Source organism: Cricetulus griseus, chromosome 2 (assembly GCF_003668045.3).
Source record: "Cricetulus griseus strain 17A/GY chromosome 2, alternate assembly CriGri-PICRH-1.0, whole genome shotgun sequence".
In the NCBI taxonomy this organism is placed as follows: Eukaryota; Metazoa; Chordata; class Mammalia; order Rodentia; family Cricetidae; genus Cricetulus; species Cricetulus griseus.
Window position 1 is genome coordinate 37,125,579 of NC_048595.1, and position 25,591 is coordinate 37,151,169.

At 40.0% G+C, this 25,591-nt stretch overlaps 1 protein-coding gene and 1 long non-coding RNA gene across 3 annotated transcripts in view; both read left to right on the forward strand.

Moving 5' to 3' along the window:
- The first annotated feature begins 5,698 nt into the window (after positions 1 to 5,698).
- Cmpk1 (cytidine/uridine monophosphate kinase 1) overlaps positions 5,699 to 25,591 on the forward strand; it is a 29,716-nt gene continuing 9,823 nt past the window's right edge. Inside the window, exons 1-2 of one of the 2 annotated variants that reach the window (XM_027402483.1) lie at positions 5,699 to 5,923; positions 21,677 to 21,757. In XM_027402483.1, the coding sequence (XP_027258284.1) occupies positions 5,756 to 5,923; positions 21,677 to 21,757 (249 nt within the window). In that variant the 5' untranslated portion in view covers positions 5,699 to 5,755. The remainder of the gene's footprint in view (positions 5,924 to 21,676; positions 21,758 to 25,591) is intronic. The other variant, XM_027402484.2, reaches the window with a different exon arrangement.
- On the forward strand, positions 5,932 to 6,663 carry LOC113834313. The gene is made up of 2 exons (XR_003482758.2): positions 5,932 to 6,372; positions 6,479 to 6,663. It is a non-coding gene; the product is annotated as an uncharacterized LOC113834313 (long non-coding RNA).

Consider the following 25,591-nt stretch of genomic DNA (forward strand, 5'->3'; position numbering starts at 1 on the left):
CCAGACCAGGTAAGTTTTCAGTGTTTTATCTGTTGGTATCTGTTAACAATTTCACCACAAGAATTAGAGTACTGCTACCAGGGACAAGGAATTTGGAATCAATTGTTTTCATTCTTCTGTGTTCTTTTATGCACTGTTCTAAAATCTCCAAACACCCAATTTTCCCCTTTCAGTTTTGACTTCTAAGTTTAACTACTGCTTTTTAAAAACAACTGCTTGTGCTTTGGAAATGGCTCAGTGGGCAGACACCTGCTACTGATCCTAACGACCTGCGTTTGATCCCTGGGCCCCAAATGTTGGGAGGAGAGACATGATGCTTAAAAGTTGTTCTGTGACTATACTTGCACTGCAACATGTGCACCCGTATTTACACACACACACACACACACACACACAAATGCACTGTAATAAAAAATAAAATCAAGCTAGCAGTGGTGGTGGTGCACACCTTTAATCCCAGCACTCAGGAGGCAGAGACATGTGGATCTCTGAGTTTGAGGCCAGCTTGGTCTACTGAGTAAGTTTTAGGACAGCCAGAGCTACACAGAAAAACCATGCCTTGAAAAACAAACAAATGCAACCAATATATTGCTTTTACAATATTATTTTATGAAAACAGAGTCTTCCTGGCTTGACCTGATCTCTTCACCATCCTCCTGCCTCCACCTCCCTCCCAGAATCTCTGATAAAACCTTTCAATAGGAAGTTCTCCTTTCCTGAATCAATATACTTTCTAACTGCATTCCAAATACTTTTTATTGTATCTACATGGAAGTGTAGAGCTCACCCCTCATCCAAGAAGCTTTTCTCAGCAGACCAAGACTTTACAGGAATCCCTAACTGGCTGGCATACAGCGAAAACTGACTGAGGTGCCCAACACTAACTGATATACCTATAAACACAACCCTTAACAAGACTCAGAACACCACAGAAGCAGGGGCTGGGAGACAGACTGTAAAAGCCAGAAGACTGAGAAAATATCATGTATATTACAGGGAAGATGCACTAATGAAATCTCAATATGGGCATCTAAACAATCTCATAGGGCCCCATACCAAGATGAAGAGTGTGGTGGTCTGAATGAAAATGGCCCCCATAGGCTCATCTGTTTGAATGCTTAGTCATCAGGGAGGGGCACTACACGAGAGGGATTAGGGATTACATGTGGCCTTGTTTGAGGAAGTGTATCACTAGCGGTGGGCTTTGAGGTTTCAGAAGCACAACTCAGGCCTACAGGCCTGATCTCTTCTTGCTGTAGGCAGTTTTCCAATCCCAGCAGCCACTTCAAAATAACCACTCTGAGGCTTACATTATAAATGCTTGACCAATAGTTCCAGCTTATTACTACCTAGTTCATATATTTTAAGTTACCCATATTCCTTATTTACACTCTGCCACATGGCAGTACCTTTATTAACATGGCACAGTCCTCTCCTTCTCCAGGTCTACCAGTGACTTCTCTGACTCTGCCCTTTCTCATCCCATCATTCTCAGTTTAGCTTTCCTGCCCAAGTGTATCCTGTTCAGCTTTTGGCCACTCAGTTTGTTTATTAAATCAATCACAGCCACACATATTCAGGTAGTGTAAAAGAATATTACATAGCATCCTGCTGCCTGAGGGTCCAGATGTAAAACTCACAGCTACTTCTGCAATACCACTTCTGCCTGTGTGTGCATGACACACCATTATGACAATGGACTAAGCCTCAGAAACTGTAAGCAAGCCCCAATAAACACTTTCCTTTGTAAGAATTGCTGTAGTCATGGTGTCTCTTTACAGCAATAGAACACTAAGACAAAGAGCTAAAGGCAATTAATGGCTATCGAGATAGGATCTGTCTTCTTCAGGGACAAGCCCCCTGATAGGTTATTCAGTCCTAAGTGACAAGCCCTAAACACACATATAGAAGCAACAGTAAGTAAACTCAGCAGGCTGTATTTATATAGACATGTATGTGTATACATGTGTGTACATAACAATAAGAAGGGGTCATGAATTGGAGAAGTTAGAGTATGGGAGAAACTGCAATATGAAAGACAGATGAAAATTATGTAAATATAATACTCATTGAAGTAGAATATTATTTTAAGGTGTGTGACTTTTGTTTATGCTACATCTGTTTAACAATGTGAAGCTGTGATTCTTTGCCTGTCTAAAACACCTGATTGCCTCATAAAGAGCTGAACAGCCAATAGCGAGGCAGGAGCAAGGATAGGTGGGAACAGCAGACAGGATAAATAGAAGGAGAACCGAGGAAGTAGAGGAGCAATGAAAGAACAAGGGGAGGAGGATGACATCACCCAGCCACCCAGCCACCCAGCCACCCAGCCACCCAGCCAGTAAGAAGAAAGTAAGAAAGAAGTAAGAAAGATGAAAGCCCAGAGTGGAAAGGGTGACAAGGTAATTTAAATATAAGAAAAGCTAGCTAGCAAGAAGCCAAGCTAAGGCCAGCATTCGTAAGAATAAGCCTTTGTGTGTGATTTATTTGGGAGCTGGGTGAAGGGCCCCCCAAAAGCCAGAAGACTAAAAAAACAACAGCTCATGTATAAACTAATTTTTAATGTTTTAAAAATGTCTATTTTATCTTATATGCATGGGTATTTTGTCTGCAAACCACATGAATGCCTGTCAGGAGAGGGTGTCAAAACTCCTGGAATTGGAGTTACAGATAGTTGTGGGTCCTCTGCAAGAATAGTCAAGTGCTCTCAATCCCTGAGCCATTTCTCCAGCCCCATGAAATTCTTAAAAATGTCAAAATTTAAATTAAAAGAAAGCTTTCAGCAATGGCCAACAAGTGTACAGAGGAGGGACCTTGAAACAGGTTGTAAGACCTCACCAGATAACGCATCTGCTAGGGCTTTGACTTTGGGTTTCACCACCTCCAGAATTTTGAGTTCTCTGTTAACACTATGCAGTGGGTTAATCAACCTTCCTTCATTCTGAGGAATAGAGGCAGCCTGCTGGGAATGGATGTAACCTGGGATATTAGCACTGAGTTGCCATCCCCAGGAAAATACCTGATGAAGCTGTCTCACAGCTAACTCAGCCTACTCCCTGGCTTTTGTATCGTGGTTTCTATAAATTACAAGTCTGCCACAAGAATAGTGGAGAGAAAGTCATTTTTCTGGCCCTAGCTCTGCCCACAGCTCTAATAAGCCCACTTTCCTTTATTATTGGTTTCCCAGTTTTTTTTTTTTTTTTTCTTTTAGAATGCAGTAAGCAAGAAACCTGAGGGACCAGTTATACCTGCAACAGAAATTCATTCAGCCAACACCTCCAGGAAATAGCTTGCAGCATGCTAGATGGTTATGTAAACCTGTTTACAAAGCACTCAAACTTCATTCATAATCATATAATGACTCATGTCCCAGTAACATGTTATCATGTGACTGGTTCAATCCTGTACAGTCTTTTTTTGTTTTTTTGGTTTTTTTTTGGTTTTTTGAAACCTAAAAACTCGAAGCTTTGGAGCCTATCCTGGAACTTGCTCTGGAGACCAGGCTGGCCTTGAACTCACAGAGATCCTCCTGCCTCTGCCTCCCAAGTGCTGGGATTAAAGGCGTGCACCACCAACGCCCGGCTATTTTATGTTTTATTATCATCAAAAACTAGGCCGGGCAGTGGTGGTGCCTACCTTTAATCCTAGCACTTGGGAGGTAGAGCCAGGCAGATCTTTGTGAGTTTGAGGCCAGCCTGGTCTACTGAGTGAGTTCCAGGACAGCCAGGACTATACAGAGAAAACCTGTTTTGGGAAAACAAACCAAAAGCCAAAAAACATGGTCTAGAGTTCATAACACTTTTAAATGTTCCTGTGTCATCAAAAAAGCTATTGATTTTGTAATAATTTTAAAAACTGTTTGAATTTAAATTGTGAAGTAGAAGTTACAGTAACAAACATTTGGTTTTCTACAGACCTTGTTTCCATTCTGGTGGATAAGCTCAATAAAGGTAGTATGTTGTCCCCTCCCCCACAAAGGCAAAGAGATAAGAGGGTGAAATGAGAGAAGGGAAAAGAGAAGTTGACAGAGAAAATGCAATAAAGTTGCAAATGGGAAGAAAAGAGTAACAAAAGGAAAAAAGAGTGAGGGTAATCACAGGGCGAGATTGCCACCTTCCTTGTCTGTTAGCTATCATTTAAACATCTGGGGACTGTCTCAAAACCTTAGTTCCTTTCTCATTGTCTCTTTACCCCAATGATAACTGATTCCATCCTTCATCTGGATGATAAAGCTAATACCCACCCTGGTCACGCAGTTCTACGACAAGGACATGCACCCTTCCTCAGTCTTCTAGTCTTATCCACACAGTCAAAGCTGGGATGGGCATCACACAATCTCTGTCATTTCCCAACATCCTGTATAGACCAGCAGCATCTGTGCTGTAGCTCACTTAATCAAATACCTGCCACTGTATCCACTTCCTAGTCAATGCTCAAATATCTGGTTCCTTTTCCTGCCACCTCCCACTACCATTCCACAAATGTCATTATTTGTTTTCCTGTATGGTTTTGATTAAACGCCCTCAACTTTCTAGACCTCTTGGCCCTCTCTGCTGTACTTACCTTGAAAACTCAACCCGGAAAGAACATAACACCTGCTTTCTCCACCTACACTGGAACAACTAAACATCTTCAGTTAATTGAAATCCATGGTCTCAGACCCCAAATGAGCTTTTTGGGAATACCACATTCTCTAGGTTTTCCTCCTGTCAATAGAAGTTTGAAGAAAAAGAGGCATTTCTGTGTTCAACATTCTACAAGGCTAACTGATTAGAACTTCAGTGATCTTGGAGATCTGGAATGCTAGGGGTCCAGAGCCAAACTCAGGCTATCTTAGCCCCTAAACAACCATTTATTGGCCACCTCTTTGTGTGAGCTAACATTCTTGTGACTATTAGGTAAGTTATTTTGTAATGTACAAACAGAACCCTAGTTTCCAAACCCAAATGCTAAGAATGCCATCATATAGCATGAGACCAATAGCAGAGACCACCAGCTTTGCTATACACCGTTTCCACTAACTTACCTGAAAAAAGCTTTGATTTATAACTTTGTTCTGTTAGTATAAAAACCCCATGAAAATGCTAACCAATGTCTCCAACTTTCAAAGGTTTGTGTTCATCCAGGCTCGGTTTTAGGCTCGCTCTTCTATTTTTCCCAGCAATGGCTGGGATCAAAGTAACAGGGCTATGCCTAAAGTCTTTCACTGTGGCTAAAATATGCTCTAAATGCTTTCCATAACCGGCTCCACTCCCCATTTATCACTTTTCATTTCCCTATGGAGCCCTAACCTTCCCATATGCCCTCCTCTCTTAGTGGGCCACTGCAGCCTAGTCTCTGTTCTCCCCAGACCTCAAGTCTTGGTTCCAAGGTCACCTCTCCAGAGGCCTTCTCTGCAGACCTCAACCAAACTGTTCTTGTTTTTCCCTTGGTTTCCTTCCCAGCAGTGCTGTTGTTCCTATTGATTCCAGTGTCTGCTTATTCAGTTCAGCTGCTTCTCGTAGGAAAAGGAAACTCTGAGCGACAGAAAGATGCGTCTGGCTAGGGATCCACCCAGTATCTGATACGAAAAGCACTGGGTTTCCAGCCACACTCGGAAGGACCGGAACCGCGAGCGGAAGCTGGAGCCTTGCAGGAGGCCCCGCCCCTTCCGGTCGCGGCGGCCCGCAGCTGGCGGCGGGGCCAGGCGCCCGCTCAGCCCGCCCCCCTGTCCCCGCCCGCCCCGCCGCGCCGGCCGCTGTCAGAGGCGCAGTGTATGCTGAGCAGCTGTTGTCGCCGGCTGCTGCACGTCCTGGTCCCGAGCTTCCCGCCGCTGATCCGTGGCCTGCGGCTCTGTCCTGGCCACCTCATGAAGCCGTTGGTCGTGTTCGTTTTGGGTGGGCCCGGTGCGGGCAAGGGGACCCAGTGCGCGCGCATTGTCGAGGTGAGGCGGTGCGGGAGGGCGACGGAGAGCTCTTGGGCTGAGCGGGCCCGGGGGCCAGCGGGAGCTGCCGCGTTGGCTGCCGCGCCCCCCGCCGTGGGCAGCGGACTACGAGTCCCGACGGCCACCGCGCGCCCGGGCCGAGGGGCGTCGGGTCTGCGGGCGAGCGCCGCGTTGTCCGCTTTGTTCCCGCGCGCCCTTGCTTTTACTCTCGGGACCCGGGTCTTCTCTCGTGGCTCCTTCCCGGGCTGTCAGTCTACCGCTAATCCGCCTCAAGGAACCCAACCCGGATCTTGTGGTAGTTAAAGTACCGGAGCCGTGTGAGCCCAGGTGCTAACCTTTGGCCCAGCTGCCAGCTCACGCTTTTCTTTGGGCGAGTGAGTCACTCTCTCTCTCTTTGAACCTCAGTTGTCGAATCAAATAAGAAACCGGCTCCCCTGTTAACTGAGAAAGTAAGACATCACCCAACTCTAAAATCCTCTTACTAAAATAAATAAATAAATAAATAAATAAATAAATAAATAAATAAATAAATAAATAAATAAATGTTTGCTTTAGGGCTGGAGAGATGGCTCAGCGGGTTACGGCGCTTGCGGAAAAGTTCCATCCCCGAGACCCACATGGAAGGAGGGCACCAACCCCCGAGAGTTGTTCTTTGATTTTCACACTTGAGCTGTGGCTGAGTGTTTGCCCAAACAAACAGACAAATAAATAAATGCAATAAAAGTTTTGACTAAAGTTTACCAGTTCCATTTTGTTAGTATTTGAGGCCAGGGGTGGCTTGTACATGGAAAGGCAGAGACTTCGGACTCAGGTATATGGGTTTACACCCGGTTTTTCTATCCCTTGTGAGCAGTAATGATATGGTGAGGAAGGCCTAAAGGACAGTCTTGGGCAATGTTTGAAAGGAAAACGAGGCAACTAGAAACAAAAGGTTTTATCCCAACAAGGGTTGGGATAAAACACCCAACATTCCCCGTTAAATTGGGTGGTATAAGTTTTTGACCCAGAACTTATTAAATAATTTCCTTTTTTCCTAGGCTGTGGCCCATATTTGCTTTGACTTTTTCCACGTTCAGACATTCAACTCTTGTCCTATATTCTCTAAAGAACACCCACAAATAAATAGAATGTGTTCTAAAAATTATGTGTTTACAGTTGTGTTTATAATAGCAGGCAACTTAAAAAAAACAGTTCAATAACAAAATACATAGCATTTTCCTCATTTTTGTTTCTGTTGGTTTTCACTTTTTAAAAGTGAAATGGCAAGTGGATGGTTTCAGGTTATTTTATAAGTAAAATGACTAAAATGTAAATAGTATAGTAAGGGAAGGAGCAGAAAATTTATAGTCAAAACAGCAGTTCCAGACTCTGCTATTGTTTTTCTAGCCCCAGAGAAGTTACTTTTAACTTGAGTTCCTTTGTAAGAAGGGAGAAAATAGAATGTTTTGTATTTGTGACTATTAAATGAGGTCTGACACCTGGCACATAGATGCAAATGTCTTTTCCTTTAAACTTCCTGGTTTTATTATATTGGCCATTTAATTTGTTTTTAGAAAGACTACTACTATTGAACTGCAAGGGGCAGCAGGCTGGGCAGTAATAAGAGTACTATCTGAAGCTGTTAATTTTTATTTTGAAGGGGTGTTACTTTTAAAACTTGACTTAAGACTTTCATTTTTGAATGTACCCAGATACTTTGTTTCTGAGTTTATAATGTGTCCTTTTAAAGGTCCACACTCAACCTAACAATACTCCACTGGATTCAAAGTCTCTGTGTTCAGTAACTAGTATTTCTATTCATGAATTGATAGCTGTTAATACTTAAACCTGCTCATTATCAACTGCAAGAGTCCATGATCCATGATTAGATATGCTCCTTTTTTCTTTTCTTTTTTCATTCTTTTTTTTTTGTTTGTTTGAGAGCTCTTCTTTTACTTATTATTTAAGACTTTGGCAGTTATATGAGCTTAAGCTGTGGGTTGTTCTATTTTTTATTAATTTTTCTGGTTGCACTGGTAGTGGAAGCCAGGTCTCAAACATGAAAGACATGCACTCTACTACAGAGCATCTCTCTTTGCACTTTTTAAAGTTTGCAGCAAGTTGTCCCTGCACTTACTCTGTAACCAAGGTGGGCCTTGAACTTGTGGTCCTCCAGACTCAACTTCATAAATAGCTATGATTATAGGCCTGTTACACCAAGCCATCTAGAATAAACTGTTTTGAAATGTTTGCTGTTGGTTCTAGTTGCCATAAACATTAAACTGATAATCTGCCAATTTCAAATATATAATTTTAGAGGCACTATTCCTTAGCTGTTGAAGTAAACACTGGAATGTCTGTGGTCAGGTAAGTCAGGTGTTTTTCCCTCTGTGAGTCTGCATTTTAGCTCATAATTTCATTATATAGGCAGTACTTAATATCCTCAAAGATGGCAAGTTTCTTTGGAGAGAAGTTATTTTGGTTTCTGACTCATGTTGCTAGAAGTTGTGTTGTTTATTTTGAGGTGTGGGCTCCTTATATTAATCCAGGCTGGTCTCAAACTCTGTTCTTCTGCCTCAGCCTACCAAATGCTAGGATTACAGGTGTGTGCTGCCATGTGCTATTGGAAGTACACCTTGGATTCCAGGATATCTTTCCCTCATGCCCTGGCATATTGGAGTTAGGTAAGGGAGTGTGTTGGAAGGAAGCTGGTAGTTTTTTTCTGGAGTCACACTCTACTTTATTAATTGTTCCATGGGCAGGAAAGAGCAGATCTGATAGAGAACTTTTAAGGTATCTCCTAATTGGAAGAGAAATTTTGAGGGAGCTTTGGGAATTGACTTTACTCATTTATTTGTAATGGTCCTTTTCAGTTTAATTTTACTTTCTAATTAGTTATTTCTAAATCTGTGTCCTCTTGTACTATTTATTTAATTAGCCATTTTCTAAGTCATTGGAATACTTTTATTTTAATTAAATACTCAGTGAGATTATTATATAATGATGTATTTCTAAAACTTGTCTGTTGTATCATTTAAAAAAGTTTCTACTTCCTTATGTTGTGTGTACGTGTGTGTGTGTGTGTGTGTGTGTGTGTGTGTGTGTGTGCGCTATGGTACATGTACAAAGGTCAGAGGACAACTTTGTGAAGTTGCTTGTCTTTGTGAAGTTGCTTCTCTCCTTTTATCTTCATGTGAGCTCAGGGATGAGAATCAGGTCATCAGGCCTCATTTGTGAATTTTTGAAAAGTAAGCTTTATATTTGTTTTGATCCAAAATAAATTAGAGTTCTGTTACCTAAACTTATTTTTGAAAATAACATCCACAATTTTGCATAGGTTTGTTGGAAAGAATATTTAATTTCTCTTTCATAGATTGTGAACATTTTATTTACATAAGTAATATGTAAAGCATGTTCATACCATATTTATCATGTGTCAAAACTTCCTTAAGAGCTTCATTGAATGGATGACTCATAGTGTGCTTAGGAAAGTTTTGAATGAGATTGAATTTGAGACTACAGAAATCAGAAACTTGATTTATTTATCTTTTTGTGTTTGTTGTTGAGCATTGTACCCAGCACATAGTAGGTACTTGTTGAATAAATATTGATGACAGAGATGTTAATGTATCCTGAAGCTGTATACATTTTAAAAATTTGGTCCCTAGGGGGCACCCAAGTAGCTTTCTGGACCTCAAGTATGAATAAGACAAATTTTTGAGATGCTTTGGTTTATTCTGAGTGAATGAATGGTAAGTATGCTGAGCAGAATTTTAAAAGCTTTTAATTTCAAAATCCAGAACTCATCATGTACACTCAGAAGGAACTAGATAGGAAAAATCTGGTAGACCTTAAGATCTGGTCTTTTAAGGATAAGACTTTTTCTTCTTGGGAGGGTATAGTTAAAGATTTTTTTTTTTTTTTTTTTTTCTCGAGACCAGGTTTCTCTGTGTAGCTTTGGAGCCTATCATGGGACTTGCTCTGGAGACCAGGCTGGCCTCGAACTCAGAGATCGACTGCCTCTGCCTCCCAAGTGCTGGGATTAAAGGCGTGTGCTACCAACGCCTGGCAAAGAATTTTTTTTTTTAAAAAAAGGCAATTTAAGGAGGATCTCTGAGTTCAAGACCAGCCTGGTCTATAAGAACTAGTTCCAGGACAGCCTCCAAAAGCCACAGAAAAACCCTATCTTAACCTCCCCCCCCCCCAAAAAAAAAGCTTTAAAGAATCTATAAAAGATATGGTTTACAAAATATTTGCCTCTTGGGGATAGAGAGATGGCTCTATATCTTAACCACTGGCTCCTTTTCCAGATGACCCAGTTAGATTCCTAGTACCCACATGTGCCTAACACCATCTATAACATCAGTTCCAGGAGATCTGACTCCACTTTTGACCTCTACAGGTACCAGGTACGCACATGATACAAATACATACATGCAGGCAAAACACCCATGTGAATTTAAAAAGCAAAAAACTTGAGTCTATTAAAGAACCACTATTCCTTTTTTTTTTTTTTTAAGATTTTATTTATTATGTATACAACATTCTGCTTCCATGTATATCCGCACACCAGAAGAGGGCACCAGATCTCATAACGGATGGTTGTGAGCCACCATGTGGTTGCTGGGAATTGAACTCAGGACCTCTGGAAGAGCAGTTGGTGCTCTTAACCTCTGAGCCATCTCTCCAGCCCTCCTTTTTTCTTTTTAAAGATTTTATTTTTATTTTATTATGTATACAACATTCTACTTCCATGTATATCAGCACACCAGAAGAGTGCACCAAATTTCATAATGGATGGTTGTGAGCCACCATGTGGTTGCTGGGAATTGAACTCAGGACCTCTGGAAGAGTAGCTGGTGCTCTTAACTTCTGAGCCATCTCTCCATCCCCAAGAACCACTATTTCTTTAAGGATGCTTATAACACAGTGTTCTTATGTTGCTATTTTAGAAGAGGTGAGAAGAGCTTCAGATTATCTACTATACTTTTTTTTTTTTTTTTCTGGTCTTTTCATTTTAAGTTGTAAAAATAACAAATCTTGGCCTGGCGGTGGTGGCACAAACCTTTAATCCCAGTACTCGGGAGGCAGAGGCAGTCGGATCTCTGTGAGTTCGAGGCCAGCCTAGTCTACAAGAGCTAGTTCCAGGACAGCCTCCAAAGCCACAGAGAATCCTGCCTCAAAAATCAAAACAAACAAACAAACAAACAAAAAACATATCTTTTGAGACAAGTTCCGTTTCTTCTCTGGAGGTTCCAGTTACTTACTCTTTCCATCTCTATCAATAGTCTTTAAAAAGTTTATTTCTTGTTTTAATTTTATGTGTATGATGAGTGTTTGCCTGCATGTATGTGTGTCCAGAAGAATGTCATCTCTCCTGGAACTAAGTTATAAACAGTTGTGAGCTGTCATGTGGGTGCTGGAATCAAAATAAAGTTCTTTACAAGAGCAGCAAATGAGCTGACCTATTTCTTCAGTCTCCTCTTTCTCAATATCACAAAATCCACAAATTTAATTTTTTTTTACATCTAATAGGGTTATTTACTTTCCCCCAAAATAAACCATGTTTATTTTTTTCAGTGCTTTTCCTATACATTTAATATATTTTATTTGTAGCTGCAGAATATTCTGGATATTGTTATAGCTTAGCTGTACCATCTCAGTTGTGGCTATTTAGGACAGTTTCTAGGGGTAGTTTTGGTGTTAACTGTGTTTCGGTGAGCGTTCTTGCAAATGTAACTTTGCATATGAGTGTCAATAGGATTGCTTCCTCAGAGTATGTGCATTTTATTTCAATTAATTATGATAACTTGGGAAAAACTTTTGGGTTTTCAGAGGAACAGAACTATTAAGAGATAGATACAGATGTAAACATACAAAAGTTTTTATTTGGGGAACTATCTCAAAATTATAAAGGGTGAGAAGCCAAATGATAGGCTTATATAATCGGGAACCAAGAAGCTGGTGGTGTAACTCAGAATCTGAAGACCAGAGAACCTGTTTTCTAAGAGAGTGATTTTCCTCTTCCTCCCTCTTTGTTCTAAAGAATGTCATAAGATTTGGTGATGAGAGGATGAGGGCTATCTATTTTCTGTCCTGTTCTATTTTCCTGGATTTTAATAACATGCAGGCACCCTCCTGCTGTCATATCCCCTTCTCTATTATTGACTCTATCCTTTTGAACTGTGAGCCCAAATAAGCCCTCCTTTAAGTTGCTTTTTTGCCAGTTATGTTATCCTAGCAATGTGAAGCTAACAGAGTCAGAGTTCATGGCTTTTGTGTTTAAGTCTCAGAACCAGCACAATAAAACAACATCCATCTGTATGGGTACATTGGTTGTGCCAGGGAGTAGTTTCTCTGAGGTAAGGGGGCTAGTAGCAATTTTTGTTTTTCAAGACAGTTTCTTTGTATTCCTAGCTGTCCTGAAACTAGGTCTGTAAACCAGGCTGGCCTTGAATTCAAAGATCTGCCTCCAGTGCTGGTATTAAAGGTGTGCCACCATGTCAGGTTCTAATAGTAACTTAAAAAAAAAAAAATCCCAAACAGAATTAGTCTCTGCCTCAGTCTGCCCTAACTTGATCTTCCTTCAGTATCACTTATTTCCTCATCCTTATTCTCTTTGAAATTGTCTTGATTTACTTACTCCCTTTGTGTTAAAGTTTCATGGATCATATTTGGTTAATCTAGACATGTTCCAGTTCAAATGTTATTAGAACTGAGATTGTGGAAGACCTCAAAATCACACACAAGTACTGTGTCATAAGCAAGTTCTGAATCGAAATCAGAACATTTCTTAAAAAATCACTTCAGGTATGGAGAGAAAGATGGCTCAGTGTTAAGAGTGCTGGTTGTTCTTGCAGGGGACGTGGGGTCAGTTCCCAGCACCCATGTGGTGGTTCACAGCCATCTATATGTAACTTCTGTACCAGGGCATCAGATGCCCTCAGGTGGGCACCAGGCACATACTTGGTACACATACATAATGCTGGCAGCTACTGATACAAATGAAATAAAAAGTAATAAACTCCTTTAAAAAAGGAAATCACTCTAGAAATCTCTTTCTTGGCAAGGAGAGAGACAGAGACAGAGGGAGAGACAGAGAGAGAACACAGAGGCTTGATGTCTTATTTATGTTATGTTCCAGGTCTTGTTACTTTTAAGCTAATACCTTGGCTCAACTGCTACATGAAAGTGTTTGCTGTAACATTTAACCTGTCAAATCAAGAACATTTTTACAGACTAAACATGTGATAAGAGCATTTAAAAGTTAATAGAGAACAGGTGTAGCCTGAAAGACTCTTTGCTGACAGTTTTGTTCTGCCTGATGAATAAAGTTAACAAAACATCAGTCGGATAAAGGAAAAAGCACTATTTGTAACTTACTACTCCCAGAAACTGTCACTTTGAGGAGAACAGGTCCTGTGAAACATTTGCTCTATGCCTGGTTTCTGTCAGTCTTTTCCAAAAGACTTGTAGGTCCATTCACCACTAGAGTATATCCCATACTAATAAGCAGATGAACTCATTTTGGGGTGTGTGGAAGACTGCTTCCTCCCCACTTTCTGTTTGGAGCTTCCAGAATGGATTAGTCATTGGTGTTTGCTATTGGAAAATGCATGTGTTTAAACTCACAGGATTTACCTGTGTAGTTACATATGGTTTAGGTCGATAATAATATGAATTTCCATTTCTTGATGTCTGCTGGGAGCATAAAGGCACTTCAGAAGATGTTTCAGTCGTGTAATTGACTTGATAGTTAATTTACCTTATCAGATGGTAGAAGATTGTCTTTGTTATTCACTTAATGTCTGTTGGGCAATGCGAGTAGAAATGACAATGTTTCAGAAGTGGAGAAAAGCAAAAGTGAAACAAAGGAGACTAGCCAGAAGCAGTGATGACGTTGGCAAGAGTCTGGCAGGATCAAGATGTGTCAAATACACCTGGTTCTTTTTTTTTTTTTTTAAGATTTTATTTATTATGTATATAACATTCTGCTTCCATGTATATCTGCACACCAGAAGAGGGCACCATATCTCATAATGGATAGTTGTGAGCCACCATGTGGTTGCTGGGAATTGAACTCAGAACCTCTGGAAGAGCAGTCGGTGCCCTTAACCTCTGAGCCAACTCTCCAGCCCCCACACCTGGTTCTTTGTGTAGGGGTGAAGTTCTTGGGTTCATCCCTATGTCACACATCTCTATTGACTTTGAGTCTCCTTTTAAATGTGCACTAGAAGATTCTGTGATCCAAAGGTCATTGCAGCCCCTTCATTCTTAGCAGATATGTAACATAAGCAAGAAAGAAAACTTCATTATTTTATGTCATTGAGTTTGGGGGATTGCCAACCCATAACCTAGCCAAACTTGAGTAGTACATAATGCACAGTTTGGCAACTAGAAGTATTTACTTTCTTTCAGACAATTCAGTGCTAAGGCTTAACTGCATCAATACAGAGTGTATATTGGACTCACCTGTGCATTTCAGGTATTAGTACAATACTAATGATGGGGAAGCAAACTCCTTTGGAAAGGTAAGTTGTAAAATGGAGTTCTAGAACAATCATCCCTCAACTACTCTGAGGTTAATCCTTGGTTCCTTTCCTATGTCTGAGAACTCATTACTAGGTGCTAAAACCACCATTAGCACTTGTTCCAAAAGTATCATCCAGCCATGGGAAGGATATTGTTTTTCATAAATTCTAATTTCATATATGGAAGCTTTCCTCATGGGATTTCTCTCTCAGTAAATAGCCTTCCCTCCTCCTCCTATCAGCTCCCACTGAGGCTATAGAAGCTTGAAGGCTGAAGAGTCACCAAGGTATTACCACTGAGGTCCATTAAGGAATAATACTCAGTGACGGTCTGGAGATCTGAATCAAATTTTCTCTGTATTAACTAGGAGTCAGCACATCTCAGGTTCCCCTGTAACTGGATATGGACTGTTGTGAGCTGCTATGTGGTTGCTGGGAATAGAACTGGGTCCTCTGGAAGAAGAGCCAGTGTTCTTAACTACTGAACCATCTCACCATGGCTGCATTTAAAAATTTAAATTGTAAAACTTAATCTCATCCTGTGGGTTGCATTTATTTATTTATTTATTTATTTATTTATTTATTTATTGTAATGCCCTTGGGAGAAAAAAGTTTTAATGGCCAGGTATATTTGAACATATGGTGTGCTTTTTCCTGTTTGTGATTCAGGCATTACAAACATGAAAAGTTAGTCCAGGACTACAAAGGAAATAACAACTGATAAGTGTTTGTATTGGAGTTGGGGACAGATAGAGAAGGGATAACCTAGATAGAAAGAAAAGGGGAGGGGGGCAGGCAGTGGTGGTGCACACCTTTAATCCCAGCACTTGGGAGGCGAAGGCAGGAGAATCTCTGAGTCGAGGCCAGTCTGGTTTACAGAGTGAGTGCCAGGACAGGCTCCAAAGCTACAGAGGAACCCTGTCTTGGGGGGAGAAAAAGAAAAGGAAAGGAAGGAAGAAAAGAAAGAAAGAAAGAAAGAAAGGAAAAGTGAGGAAAGGTTCAAGTTAGTCACGTCAGATTGGTTTGATGGTGTCCATTTTGCAAATGGTTTCAAGAGATCTTTTCCATGGCAGGAAAGAAAATTTTATAGAAAACATTTTCTGTGATAGAGTTTATCACATTTTATGGCATTTCCCTTGAAGTGAGACTCCAGTCAGGAACCTGTTTGCTCTGCAGTATAAAAGTAGACAACAGTCTTCTATATTCAGCGTTAGATCCTAGGTTGGATTAGGATTGATTGCTGTGTAGTCAAAAACATATATTCCTGGGCTGGGCAGGTGGTGCACATCTTTAATCCCAGCGCTCTGAAGTTGGATTGCTGTCAGTTCAGGACAGCCTGGGCTACACAGTGAGACCCTGTCTCAAAACAAAGCATGGATTCCTAGATTGACTAATTTTAGAATGTATTTATAAAGGTAAATTTTATATCAAAATATGTATAGTTTCTCAAAGCCAAATGACTTTCCTCATACCTTCTGATAAGAGGTTTTGAGCTAATAATGAAGGTGATTCTTTACTGTCTAAGCAGGGTTTGATTATTTTGTTGTTATTGTTGAAAAAGGTTGCTTAGCACAACACAGTTTTGATAGGTCATTTTGGAGCTTAAGGTGGTGTGGGTATGTTGTCCACTCCACACATGGTATTTCTCAAACGTTTTGTTTATAGTTTTGAACTCTAGTGTCTGGAGTCAGGCTTCATTGAATATGTTTCCTTTTAAACCTTTGGGTAATCTCATGAATTCTAAATTTTCATCTGTTTCTGGGCTGTGAAACTGGACTGTTTTCTGTCTCTGTCTGTAACTCTTGACTCCATGCCCATGTGATGTGTTCCTGTATGGCTCTATTGTACTTTGGTTTCTCCTTTGTTTATGGGATGGATCACTTTTCAGAGAAAATTTTATCTAAACATTTGAGTTGATTTTTGGTTTGGGGAAGTTCATGGAGACCTTTCTCTAAAGCTGTTATTTTCTTTTCTTTTAACATGTATTTATCTTTTTAAGTAAGTGTTTTGCCTGCATATATGCATGTATGTCATGTGCATACCTGGTGCCTGTGGAAGTCAGAAGAGGATGTTAGATCCCCTGATACTGGAGTTACAGAAGGTCATGAGCCACCATGTGGGTACTAGAATCTGAGCCTGGATCCTCTATAAGAGCAAATAGTGCTCTTAACTGCTGAGCCATCTCTGTCATTTTCTAAGTGATGATCTGCTTTCACATTTGAAGTAAGTTTGATTGTGCAGGGTCAGTTTCCTTTTCTCTTGGAACCAGGTGGTTGGGAAGGTACAGGATGCTCTACCATTGAACACTAATGAGCTGAATTTACTGTTATTAGAACTGTTTCTCTGTATAACTTTGGAGCCTATCCTGGCACTTGCTCTGGAGACAGGCTGGCCTCAAACTCACAGAGATCCGACTGCCTCTGCCTCCCGAGTGCTGGGATGAAAGGCATGTGCCACCAACGCCCGGCAGAACTGTTAACTTTTAAAAGTACTTATTTTATTGGGTATGGGTATGGGTATATGGACAGTTTGTAGGAGTTGGTTCTTTCCTTCTACCTTGATGGTGCTAGGGACTGAATACAGGTCTCCAGAGGCTTGCAGCAAGTGGCTTTATTGCTGAGCTATCTCAATAGCCCAGAAGTTGAATTACTGAGTCAAAAGATGCACAAACTAAATCTTAAATTTACTGACCACTCACCCTCTATAAAGGTTGAACAAAGTATATTGATATTCGTGTCCCTGTGTTCTTGCCATTGCTGCTCTTTTTTCCTCTTCAGTTTTTCGAGACAGGATTTCTCTGTGTAGCCCCAGTTGTCCTGGAACCACACTGGCCCTGAACTCACAAAGATCTGCCTGCCTCTGCCTCTCAAATGCTGGGATTAAAGGCGTGTGCCACCACTGCCTGACTGCTATTGCTGCTTTTTAAAATACTAGAATCAATCTGTTGAGTAGAAACTGGAAGAATAATTTTGTCTTTATTTGCATTTGTGAGGTAGAGCTTTTTTTTTTTTTTTTTTTTCTTTTTCTTTTGGTAGTCCTGGCTGTCCTGTCCTGGAACTCACTACTCACTATGTAGACTGGGCTGGCTGGCCTCAAACTCACAAAGATCTACCTGTCTCTGCCTTCCGAGTGCTGAGACTAAAGGCATGCACTACTAACTACTGCCTGGTTCTGTTTTTGTGTTTGTTATTGTTTTTTTCTGCCTGTATGTCTGCCTGCAGGCCAGAAGAGGGCACCAGATATCATTATAGATGGTTGTGGGCCACCATATGGTTGCTGGGAATTGAATTTAGGACCTCTGGAAGAGCAGCCAGTGCTCTTAACCTCTGAGCTATCTCTCCAGCCTCCTTGTTTTTGTTTTTTGAGACAGGGTCTCTGTGTAGCTTTGGAGCCTGACCTGGCACTTTGTCTGTAGACCAGGGTAGCCTCAAACTCAGAGATCCTACTGCCTCTGCCTCCTGAGTGCTGGGATTAAAGGCATGCACCATCACTGCCTATCTTTGGTTTGGTTTTTTTAACCCTCTTATGAATAGTTTGTTTTTATGCTTGTTCACCCCCTCCCCCCTTATAGACCCAAGCTGATGTCCAATCCTGGGCTAAAGTGGTTTTTCTGTTTTAGCTTCAGACTATAGGTGAATGGCACATTACCAGCTTGCCTGTTTTTATATATAATATTTTATTGCTGGTTTTTCTTTATATACATTGTATATAGTGTACTATATAATGAACATATCTTGTGTACAAAAGTAGTTTCATGTAAGCTGTTGCCTGTCCTTTTTTTTAGCCCAGGTTGACCTTGAGCCTACTAGGTAGCACAGGCTAGTCTCAAACTCAAGGTAGTCTCTCTTTAGCCTCTTTAGGACTAGGATTATAGTTATGAGCCAAGCACCAAACTCATTTTGCTTTTTTGAGACACAATCTTGCTATGTAGCCCAGGCTAGCTTTAAACTTTTGATCTTTCTGCCTCAGTTTCTTGAGTGCTGGGATCACAGACATTCATAAGCCATATCCCTAGCAGCTCATTTATAGTTTTGCCTTGTTCAAAAGTTTTTATGGGATCAAACATAAACCATATCTTTTTTACTTTGCTTAGCAACAACCTTCCTGTATCTCAGGTGTTGATTATCACTGAATTCACATTAGTACTTGGCCTGTTTCTGTTTTCTGTCTTAGGACTGCATTGTTATGCCTATTTTATATATCAGTAACACACTATTTTAATTATTGTAGTGTTATAATATTTTATATAGCTAGGGAATTCCTCATTTGTAGTTGTTAATATTATTTTCAATTTTGAAAATTTTACTCATGCTTATTTCTTATAAACTTGATAATAAATTCACCAACTTTTTTTTTTTCCCAAAGCAAGCTAACATGGCTGGTGTGTAGCTAGTTCAGTGGCAGAGCCCCTTGTCTACCATGTTCAGGGGCTTTGTGTTTGAGCTCCAGTACCACAAAGCAAACAGACAATTCCAATCAGATTTTTAATATTTAAGTTAAAAAATTATTAATTTATTAATTTAGAGGATCTGACTGTATAGCCCTCACTAGCCTGGAGCTTACATTGACCCATCATTTCTGCCTCCACCCAGTAGGAGGTAAATTTTTTAATTAATATATAAAAAAAGCAAATGTTTCAGTAGGAATCTTTCCTAGGATATAGAATATTTTCTTTCTTCTTATTCTTTGAAAATTTCACACATGTACACAATGTATCTGACTCCCTCCTTTCAACTTCGTGGGGTGTTCCTCCAACACATCTCTCTCCCAACTTCTGTCCTTTCTCTTGAGTAGCCCACTGAATATAGTTGATCCATGCCCATACGGACATGGGTGTGGGATCATCCACTGGAGAATGCTTCCTTTTTGTGATTTGGCTTTTATTTATGCTGTAAATACAATGTTCATTTTCTTCATGTATTTCTTTGTGTGTGTGTGTGTGTGTGTCTTTTTGAAACAGGGTTTCTTTGTGTATCCTTGGCTTTGAATTCACAGCTGTCTGCCTGTGTCTGCCTCCTGAGTGCTGGGATTAAAGGTATATGCCGCTACCACCTGACTTCTTCAAGTAATTCTTTTTTCTTTCTTTTTTTTTTTTTGCTTTCCCAAGAGATTATTTTTTTATTAGTTCAAATTAGAAACAAGGCTGCTTCACATGTCAATCCCTTCTCCCTCTATCCCCCCCCTTCAAGTAATTCTTACACAGTATATTTAGTATATTTTTGGATTACTCCTAAAATTTTTTTTTTTTTTTTTTTTTTTTTTGGTTTTTCGAGACAGGGTTTCTCTGTGGCTTTGGAGACTGTCCTGGAACTAGGCTGGTTGGTCTTGAACTCACAGAGATCCACCTGCCTCTGCCTCCCGAGTGCTGGGACTAAAGGCATGTGCCACCACTGCCCAGCCTAAATTTAATTTTCAAATCATTATTTTTATTACATTAAAAAAAAAATGTGTGTGCTTATGTGCAGAAACCAGAGGGCAACTTGCTGGAGTTGGTTCTCTCCTTAAATGTGTTCTAGGGATTGTTAGGTCCTCAGGCTTAGCAGCAAGTACCTTTACCCACTGGGCCATTTCACCTGTTCTTTTATTGCTATTTTAATGAGATGGTGTTTGTTTGTTTGTTTTTGTTAGTTTGTTTTTCATTTTGTTGCCACCGCCCCCCCCCCAATACATACACCCTGAGATAGGATTTCTCTATGTAGTTTTGGTGTCCTGGAACTTTCTCTGTAGACCAGGCTGGCCTTGGACTCAGAGATCTGTCTGCTTTTGCCTCCTGGGTGCTGGTATCAAAGGCATATGCCACCACCACTCAACTGTAATGAAGTTTTTTTTTGTTTGTTTTTGTTTTTTGGTTTTTTCGAGACAGGGTTTCTCTGTAGCTTTGGAGCTTATCCTGGCACTCGCTCTGGAGACCAGGCTGGCCTCGAACTCACAGAGATCCGCCTGCCTCTGCCTCCCCAGTGCTGGGATTAAAGGCGTACGCCACCAACTCCCAGCTGTAATGAAGTATTTTCAAGTGTATTTTTTTAATTTTAATTTTTTATTTGGGTGTGTGTATGGCAGGGGTAGGGAGACATGTGTGCATTTACAGCATCATACCAAAGACCTGGGTATGAAGATCAAAGGATAACTTTTGGGAACCAGTTATCTCTTTCCAGCTTGAATTCTGGACATTGAACCCAGGTTGTCAGGCTTGTGCAGCAAATACTTCTGACCCAGTGAGTCAACTCACTGTCCCTCACTAGATGAATATTTTCTGATTAGTCACTGCTAGTTGATTGAAAAGCTCTTGAACCATCTATGAAAAAAATAAGCAGAAAATATAAACAAACAAGAGAAATTCTCATCATATTTATTATGCTCTGAAATATTTGTGATGCCAGTTTTTAGAACCTCTACGTTGAAGGCTTTGTGCAGACTTTTATTTTGTTTGGTTTTGGTTTTTGTTTGAAAAGTCTTACTGTATAGAACAAGCTGGCTGGAATTCAAAGAAATCCTGCCTCTGTCTCCCAAGTGCTGGACTAAAGGTATGTGCCACCATGCCCAGTGGTCAGCCTATTTTTTTTTAGATGGTTTCTCATTAACCTGGAGCTTGCCATTTTGACTAGACTGTGACTGCCCCTGGCCCCAGGATTATAGACTCTGCATGGTAATGCCCCTCTTATCTATGGGTACTTAGGATCTGAACTTAGGTCCTCTTGCTTGTAAGGCAAGCACATACTCACTGAGCCCTCTCTCCAGACCCAAAATAATAAGGACTTTGAGGACCAGAGAAATGGCTTATTAGGTAAAGTGCATCCTTAGCATGCACATCGTAGAAGAAGAGAACCAGTTTTTGCAAGTTATCCTCTTATCTGCACACGCATGCCCACATACATATACATAGATATAATAAATAAGGTTTTTGTTTGTTTTCTGAGATGGGGAATCTCCCTTTGTTGCCCAGAGTGGCCTTGAACTCACAGAGATCAACCCAATTCTGCCTTTTAAGTACTGAGATTAAAAGTATGCACCACTATGTCCAGCAGAAAGTGTTTTTTTCTTTAGAGCTCTATCTGTAGCTTATATTTCTGTTGTTTTCCTTTTGTGAAATTAAGGAGAGGTCCTGTGGCAGTTCAGTGGTACTTTTTAAATCCCACAAAAACAGGAAGATGAGGTGCTTGGCATTCAAATCTTCCTGCCTTCAAGGTCCTTGCATTTATACATCATTTGTGCCTTGAACTCTGCTTTTTCTTTTTCCTTTAAGACAGTGTTTTACATTGCCAAGGCTTGTTTCAACTTCCTGATTCTTCCTGCTTCTGCTGCTTCCTTGGTGTTGGGATTACAGGTATATACCAACTCTCCTAATTTTGTGTTTTTATTTTGTTTTTGTGGATTATATAGAACCACATTGTACAATTATTATATTTTAAGAGTGTGTGTGTGTGTGTGTGTGTGTGTGTGTGTGTGTGTGTGTGTGTGTGTGTGTGTGAAGTGATGTACCACTGAAGAATGTCCCAGGACCCAATATTACCTAACTTTTGAAAGGAAAGAAAGGCAGTTGCTAAAAGGTGATTTTTTTTTTTTTTTAATTAAAATGTGTGGTGGTTTGAATGACAGTGGCCTCCCTAATCTCATACATTAGAATGTCTGGTCCTTAGAAACTATTTGGGGAAGGATTAGGAGATGTGGCCTTGTTGGAAAAGATGTGGCATTGGGAGTGGCTTTGAGGTTTCACCTCAGGATGTAAAGCTCTCAGCTACTGCTACGATGCCATGCCTCTCTGCTTCCTGCCTTGATTCTAGACTAACCCTCTGAAACTGTAAGCAAGCCCTCAGTGTAATGCGTTCTATTAAAAGAGTTGCTGTGGTCATGGTGTCTCTTCCCAGCAACAGAACAGAACAGTGACTATGCCACAGTAGTTTGAGTGGATGCCATAAATTGACACCTGCCTGTTTATCGTAAAAGAAGATACTGTTTTGTTCTTACTGAGAACATGGTGCCTTTTTATCCCTCTGAACAGAGGATCCAACACTCTTCTGGCCTTTGTAGACACAGCACTTACATACACAAACCTACACTCACACGCATACACACAAAATTTAAAAATAAAAATAAAATCTAAAAGAAATGCTTTTACAAATGCCACCCATGTGCATATTATATATGTCTCTATAGATCCGATTTATAACTAGTTTTCTTCTTTTTCCCACGAAAGGGAATATAATATAATCCCGCTTTAAGACAATATAAATCTTGCCAATTTGAGTTCTCCAATGTCAGAAAACAGTGAGTATTGTTTTCTGTATTGTATAGTATTGTATAGTAATGTAAATTACTAGCCAGGTTTCTGAATGTGTATGGTTCACACTGACACATTACAAAGCATTCTGTATTGGTGGTGTTGTCACTGAGCACTTGCCATCGTTAGGGTTGTTCCTCTGCATTTGCTCAGTGTTACCATATACAAAGGATTAAGCCAGAATAGAACATCCGGCAAGCAGAGGCTTCCAAGTAAAAGCCAAAATAAACAGCGGGAAATGAAGCTGCTGTAAAGTTTTGTGGACAGTAGTTGCAAAATGCTTTTTGAAAATTGTACATACTAAGTGGGAAAGTAGGTCATACTTTATTTTTCATCAAGTCTTTTTGTACTCAACTTTTAGGCATTTGCCTGTATACTAGGTGATCAGGTTAGGCACTTAGCAACCAGTATGGAAGTAATTGAACAATTTTATATTTTTTTTCTGTGAATAATGGGAGTTTTTTTAAACTGATTGCAATTTTAGCACTTTTGATAATTTCTCTTACTAGAAGCATTTATAGGAATGAGACATAAATGTGATGATAGTATGATATTTATATATTTTTTCTTTTGGGGAGTTTTATTTATTTATTATGTATAGTAGAACACTATACTGTGTTGTATAGTGTTCTCTGTGTATGCCTGCAGGCCAGAAGAGGGCACCAGATCTCATTATGAATAGTTGTGAGTCACCATGTGGGTGCTGGGAATTGAACTCAGGACCTCCAGAAGAGCAGATGGCTCTTAACCTCTGAGCCATCTCTCCAGCCTCCAATATTTATATATTTTCATCCAACTTTATATCCAAGTTTACTCAGTAAATACCTTGTTTAAAGTTTGTTTTCCTTTGCTAATAGCGCTATTGCTACCTTACTAGTTAGTGAACAGGATAAATTTAGCCAACACTTTTGGGAAATGGAATGGGAATAAAGATGTATTGGACGGCTCATTTATAGCCTTGGTCATTTGAAGATTTTTAAGAAATTAACAGAATGCTTTTTTTTTTAATGGCCTTAAACTCAGTGTACTCCTGCCTCAGTCTCTTGAGTAGCTAGAATTACAGATGCATACACACTGACACTTTAAAAGTGGGGTGATGGTGTGGGCTGCATTTAAGTTGTATATATGCAAACTAAAAACTCGTTGAAGGAGTCTTAAGATTTGGAGTGAGATATGTTGTATGAATATATATTGAATATGAGTATCCTAATATTTGAGAATGGGTTGTGTCATTCTTTTGGTTTAATAGAATTAGACATGTAAATTTTTTCTTTGTTTGTTTTTTGAGACAGGGTTTTCACTGTATTGCTTTGAAGCCTGTCCTGGAACTTGCTCTGTAGAACAGGCTGTCCTTGAACTCACAGAGATCCTCCTGCCTCTGCCTCCTGAGTACTGGGATTAAAGACAGGCACCACCAATGTCTGGCAAGATGTCAATTCTTATGAGGATGCTTTTCATTATTCAGGATCTTCACTTAAGACTGTTGGTTCCTTATTGCACTCAAGAAGTGGCAATGCAATACCTTCATGTGTTCTGTGATTTAGCTTTAACTGTCACTCTCCCTTGCCTTAGTATCTCATTATGAGTCTGTTGCCATTGCCATTATAATACTATGTTGTTGACATTTCATAGATAATCATATCTGTTGTCTCGCCTAAGGCCCTTGATTGATTTTTTTAGTAAAACCTTTAGTATGTGTGTATATCTTGTACTACATTATAATTTCAGTTAGTCACAAGGCCGCATGTACAACTTAGTCACAGAAGATCATATCACCTAATGGTATTGTAGTCATTTTAGTTTTTATGGATATACTTTATGGTGTTAACTCAGCAACATTTCTTTTCTATCCTTGTCCTTATGTGTCATTTAATGATGGAGATATGCACCACTAGGCAGTTTTGTTCAAATATCATAAGATTGTTTGAACTTGGACAAACCCATATGATATATAGGTCAAGTACTGATGTGATCCCTGCTGCAGTGAAGGTAAACATGAAATGCATGAGATATATGAGTCTGATGCTCAAGTAACATGGCATACTATTATTCAGTGAATTTTTTATTTTATAATTAGAAGGTATATACTCTAAAATAATAATAAAAGTATAGTAAACAGAAAAGCAAGTAATATAAGTCATTTATCATCACATATTGTATTCTCTTCCTATCTATGTGCAATAGCTTTATATGGCTGGCAGTACATTAGTGTTATCTGTCACCACAATGAGTGAGTGTATATTGTGTCACCACAATGAGTGAGTGTATATTGTGCCTAGATGTTACTAGGTGATAGGAAGTTTTAGCTCCATTTTAATGTTACAGGACCACCACTGTATATGGGATTTTAATTTTTTTTATTTTTTTTTATTTTTTTGGTTTTTCAAGAAAGGATTTCTCTGTGTAGCTTTGGAGCCTGTCCAGGAACTTGCTCGGTCTACCAGGCTGGACTTGAACTCACAGAGATCCGCCAGTCTCTACCTCCCGAGTGCTGGGATTAAAGGCGTGTGCCACCACTGCCCGGCATATATGTGATTCTTATTAATCAAAACATTGTATATGACGGTATAATATTAAAAAAAAACACTATTAAAAATAAGTATCTTGGGCTGGTGAGACAGATCAGTCATTGTAAAGAGTTTACTGTACAAGCATAAAGACATGAGTCTGATCCCCAGGGCTCATGTAAAAAAGCAGGGCATAGTGGTGGGTGATTGTGATCTCAGCACTGTAGAGGCAGAGATAAGCAGATCCCTGGGGCTCACTGGCCAGACAGCCTAGTTTACATAGTAAGTTCCAGGCCAGTGAAAGACCCTGTCCCAAAAAAACAAGGTAGATGGAACCTGCTCTCTAGTCTATACATGGATATGCACACTACTT